This window comes from Microtus ochrogaster, linkage group LG4 (genome assembly GCF_000317375.1).
Source record: "Microtus ochrogaster isolate Prairie Vole_2 linkage group LG4, MicOch1.0, whole genome shotgun sequence".
Lineage (NCBI taxonomy): Eukaryota > Metazoa > Chordata > Mammalia > Rodentia > Cricetidae > Microtus > Microtus ochrogaster.
In genome coordinates, this window is record NC_022030.1 from 23344120 (window position 1) to 23349791 (window position 5672).

The window sequence follows — 5672 nt, forward strand, 5'->3', positions numbered from 1 at the left end:
GGTGTCTATATACCCATTTTATTTGTTTGAAACAAGGTTTCATGTAGCCCAGCCTGGCCTCTAATTTGCTGCATAGCTGGGGAGGAGCTTGAAGTCTCGATTTTCCTGCCTACTCCAAGTGCTGGGATCACAGGCATCCACCACCAGGGCTGGTTTACATGGACAGTGCTGGGGACTGAACCCAAGGCTTTCCACACACAAGGCTCCACTAATCTTACCCCACTTCTGCCTTAATTTATCTTTCAGATTTATTTAAACGTTGTGCATATGGGCTTTGGGCCTGGTGCCAGAGGAGGTCAGAAGTGAGCATCAGAGCTCCTAGAACTGGAGTTATGAATGGTTGTGAGTCACCCAGGTCCTCTGCAAGAGCAGCAGGTGCTCTTAATCACCGAGCCACCTCTCCAGTCCCTAAAAACAATTTAAATTACATTTAAAAATGTATTTTGTATGAGTGTGTGTGTGTGTGTCAGGAGGTTGCCCACGCCATGGCCTGCAAATGGAGGTCAGAGGTCAACTTACAGGAATCTTTCTTTCATTCCATTATAAGGGTCCCTGGGGTCAAATTCAGGTCATCATCCGTTTGCTCTTACTTATTGTATTTGTTTTTTGAGATAGATGATTGAATATAGCTTTGTCTGGCCTGGAACTTGATACGTAGACCAAACTGGCCTCAAACTCACCAAGATCAACCTGCCTCTGTCTCCTGAGCGCTGACGTTTAAGGCATGCGCCACCACTCCTGGCTCTTATATTTTATTTTTGAGACAGAGTTTCAGGTAACCAGGACTGGCCTCGAACTTCTACCTTTACCTCCTAAACTGAGGGTTACAGGCATGTGTCACCACATAGCTAAATTAGAAAATCCTATGGAAATACGGAGATGTCAAAGCTTAGCTAGGAACCCTACCTTCCCCAGCTCAGCCTCCGCTATGTTGCCTGACTCCTGCTCCCAACCGCTTCTCTCCCGACGTGGAGCTTGAGAATGGTGGAAGTGCGACCCCCAAAGGTTGCTGTGAGGACTACAGGGAATTTAGGGGGTATCTGTAGGGGCCACGTGCTTTTAGTTTCTGCTGTGAAGGATGCCAACAATAGCCGGGTTGTGAGACAGGAGTGGTGATAAAAAGATCTTAGCTCACGCCCGAAATGCAACAGGTGGGTGAGAGACACCAGCTAGGACTGTTCAAAAGGCGGTTTTTAGCCCCGGGGGTGCTGACGCATTTCTGTAAACGGCGCTAGGGCGTCAGAGGCCGGGAGATGTCTGTGAGATGTCCGTGAGTTTGAGACCAGCCTGGTGGAGAGACAGACAGACAGACAGATACTCACCCCCTCCCCCACGCTGTTTTGAGACAGGGACTCTATCGTGCAGCCCAGGCTGGCCTCTTAACTTGCCGTGTAGCTGAGGATGACTGAGCTACCGTGCCTCTTGTCTCTAACGGTCTGAGCGCCACGATTACAGATGTGTACCGTCACACTCAGTTCATGTGCCGGAACCCGGGGTTTTGTGCAAGCAAGACAACCACTCCACTAACTAAGACACACACCCAGGGCCCTGTTGTTGTTCCTGTTTTGAGACAGGATCTTATTATGCAGCCCCATCTCCAAATTTGCAGTCCTTCTGCCTCAACCTCTTCAGTGTTTGGATGACAAGCCTGTTACACTATGACTAGCTCTAAGTGTGTGTGTGTGTGTGTGTGTGTGTGTGTGTGTGTGTGTGTGTGTGTTAAAGTAGGAGATGTGTGCATCCAGGCACAACTGTGTGACTATGTAGCAAGAGTAAACCCTTAGTTTGCTCGTTAAGAAATAACGGAACTAGGCTAAGAATATAGCCCAATGGCAGAATGTTTACCTAGCATGCGCGCTGCCCAGGGTTTGAACCATAGCCCTAGTAGTGTTGCCAGAAGTTCAAGGTCATCCTTGACTGAAAACGAAGTTTAAGGCTAGCCTGAGGTATATGAGAACCTCAGAGAGAGGGAGGGAGGGAGGAGGAAAAAGAGAGAAATAACTACATAAACAAATGCATAAATGACAGAATTATGCATCTCATGGTGACTGTGGCCACTCAGCTACTTTCTAGACACCCAGACCGCGGGAGCAAACACCTTCCCCTAGAGTTTGTACTGTGGGCGGGGTTCTGGGCATGGGCGTGGCCCGTCCCATCCTGGCCCAATGGGTGTCGGTGGGGCGGGGACCTCTTTGCATCTGGATCCCGCACCGGTTCGCTTCCTGCAGTTCCATCTACCTCGCGGGTGCCTCCGGTGTCCCTAGAGGTCTCCGACCCCAGCCCTCCCTCAGCCCACTTTCCCAACCTACAGCCCCCTCTCGCCATTCTCAGATCCTAGCCCGGGACAACGAGGGATTGCCATCATGGGTGACGGAGGAGAAGGCGAGGACGAAGTTCAGTTTTTGAGGACGGTGCGTATGGTCTGGGTTAGGAGGCTTTGTGGGGATTTCTCGCTGATCTCAGCGTCTTTCTGTCTGCTTGCTGGTGGTCTCTGAAATTTGAGGTCACTTTGGATGATTGTCACTTCGTCTTTCCGTCTCTTCCCATCACTTTTTTGACCGTGGCGAATTATCAGGATTTGGGAGGATCGAATGGGGAGGGAGAGATCCTTGGTTACCCTCTGTTGACATGAGAGATTTGGGGTCACTGAGGGAGTACCCCCTCCTCCCATCCTGGAAGCAGACACTTGACGAAGGTGATTCTAATTCTTGGGCTTAATTTAGCTGTCCTCCACCCCCACCCTTCTTGCTCCAGGCTCTGACCTATTTAAATTCTTGGAAAGGGGGCCGGGGTGGGTTGGACGACACTGTACTTTTGAACTCCTAGCCTTTGGTGGTCTCCTGGGGGGGGGTTCTCTTGGATCTTGACTGTTCTTTCCTCCTTGGTTTTGGTGAGGGGGATTAACTACGTCTGCTAGCGGCCTCTGAGGGTGTCTGGGTGCTGTCTCTCCCATCTCCTCGGTATGTCTTGGGTCTGTCTCTGTCTTTTGTCCCTTGGCTTCAGCCCTCTGAGTTTTGCTGTCCCTCTGGTCCTGTCTCCCTGAATCTCTGATCCCCAGCTGGGGGCAGGGATAGGACTTGGGACAACAGGTGTCTCTCCCAGAATAGCCCTCTTTTCTGGGCTCTGAGCAGGGGACAGGGAGGGGACAAAAGGGGGGGAGGGGCTGCCTCTTTCTTAGTCCTTTCTACCACATCCTCCCAGAGGCTGAGATGGGGGTTGGTTTATGAGTATGAGTGATCTTCTCTCTTTCGGGCCAGGTCTGCTGACCCTGCACTGTCCCCTCTCCCTCAGGCCCTAGGGCCATGCAGAAATGCTGACGCAGCATTCCTGACCCAGAATAGGACCCTGACAGGCTGGGTCCAGTTTCTTGGGAGGGCGGAACAAACAGCTGGGGCTGGTAGTGAAGGATGGGGACAGCTGGATATGAAGCCACTGGAGGAGGGCCTCTCCCCAGCCCCAGCCCCAGCCCCAGCCCCTTAACCTACACCATGGGTTTGGCCTTCCACAGCCTAATAAGCCCATGGCTGTGGCTACCAACTCTGAGCAGTCACTCTGCACCAGGCCCAGTGCCCAGGGCCTCAGCCTCCTGAGGTGGCTAATTATATTCTCATTGCCCTATCTTCTGAGGTAGGGCCCTATCTTTATCTCCCTGGGAGATCTGAGAGAAACCAAGCCCCAGGTGGTGAACTTGCCCAAGGTCAAGGGCAGGAAGTGGTACCACCAAGTGCCCCGTGAGGCCAAGGACAGGAAGTGGTACCACCGAGTGCCCGTCTTGCTTTCAACAGAGGGAATCTAGTCCCAGGCTTGCTGAGGTAGACAGTCAGGCCAGGCTCACCCAGGCTGAGCCGGTTTTCCTCAGAGTTACTAAGGTTGTGTGATACCTTCTTCACAAAAATATTTTTTGTGAATCATAACCCACCTGTAAAAAAGAATCTGTATTGCTACCAGGGAGTGGACTACATATTCATAGGTATTACTAAACAAAAAGAAAAAGTCCAACTTTAAAGCATGGTGTGATGGTTTATATCTGTGATTCCAGCATTCAGCAAGCTGAGGCAGGAGGATGAAAGTTCAAGGCCACCCTGGGCAACATAGTAAGTTCAAGACCCATCTGCTTGATGGCGTAATTGACAAGCAACAAATTTCACAGGTTCAAAACAGTTAACCAACCTCAGTACTTTCCCTGGGGCGTGTGTGTGTGTGTGTGTGTGTGTGTGTGTGTGTGTAGTGTGCACAGTGTTAGAGAGGGCTTCATGTACTGAAAGCTGGCTTTAAACTTGGTACTAGCCAAGAACGACCTTGAACTCCTGATCCTCCTACTCCACCTCCCAAGTGCTGGGCTTACAGGTGTGTGCACCACGCACGCCTGGCTTCAGTGGGTTTTGACCTATTATGTAAACTAAGTAACCACCTTCAAAATCAAAGCAAAGAACACTTGCTACACCCCAGAAAAATCCTCCTGCCCTTTGCAGCAGTCACCCTGTCCTTCGGTTGTCACATAGACTCCACCAGTCACCGCCAGAGTTTCATGTACAGTATGTGTTCATTTCTCTTTGACGGATTAGGGTATCTTTTTACATGTAGCATGTGTTCCTTTTGTGGGGAGCTTATTGCCATCCTGCTGTACAACTGTATTGAGTTTGCTTATATCTTCACTTGCCTGGTGCTCACCGAAGTCGCCATGTCTGCAATATTTTGTTACTACAGACAATCCCAGTAAAAATCCATAGCCTAGAACTCCCTATGGAGGCCAGATTGGCTTCAAATTCACTGATACCTACATGCCTCTGCTTCCTTAGTACTGGGATTAAGGGCATAGGCACACACCTTTTTTTGAAAAAAGTAGTTTGAAACAGGATTTCATGTGTAGCCCTGGCCGTCCTGAAACTCACTCTGTAGATCAAGCTGGCCTTGAATTCAGAGATCCACCTGCCTCTGCCTCCTGAGACAGGCACAACCGCACCTGTCTTTGACACACCTGTTTTAAATAACAACTTTCATAACATATCAGTCACCCTGATGTCAGACTAGGCATGCTTGTTTCTTGTTCTTGTTCTATTTTCTTTGATTATTAAGGGTCCTGGCCATAACCATACAGATCATTTCCCTTGTTTTGAATGTTGTGACCTCAAGCTCCACTCACACTGGAATCTCTGAGAACCTGGTCAAGTCAGAACCTCCAGAGGACAGGGGGCAGGTTAAAGGTGCGGAACCTCCACAGACTCCACAGTCACTGGTTCAGTGATGGGAGTGGTGGTAGTGGGGTGCTGGGGTACATTGAAGCTGATTTTTGGTTTGTTTGTTTGAGACAGGGTCTCATATAACCCATGCTGCTGGTGATCTTGAATCCCATATCCTCCTGCCTTCACCTCTAAAATAATTGGAGTCATTAATAGGTATTAATAGGCACCCAGCCTGGCTTTGGAAATTGAACTATTGTATTCTGTTCTTCTCTGCCATCATCTACTAATTATCTACTCATTTAGACATCTACCTACCTACCTACCTACCTACCTACCTACCTACCTACCATCTATGAATCTGTCATCTATGTATCTATTGTCTATGTCTCTATCATCTGTGTCTATTGTCTATATATCTATTATCTATGTATCTATCATCTATGTATCTATCATCTATATATCTATCATCTACATATCTATAGTCTAAAT

The 5672-nt window shown here is 49.2% G+C and overlaps 1 protein-coding gene across 1 annotated transcript in view; it reads left to right on the top strand.

The window, feature by feature from the left end:
- The first annotated feature begins 2363 nt into the window (after positions 1–2363).
- LOC102002033 (ryanodine receptor 1-like) overlaps positions 2364–5672 on the top strand; it is a 32022-nt gene continuing 28713 nt past the window's right edge. Inside the window, exon 1 of the mRNA XM_005361317.2 lies at positions 2364–2411. Coding sequence (XP_005361374.2) covers positions 2364–2411 — 48 coding nt within the window. The remainder of the gene's footprint in view (positions 2412–5672) is intronic.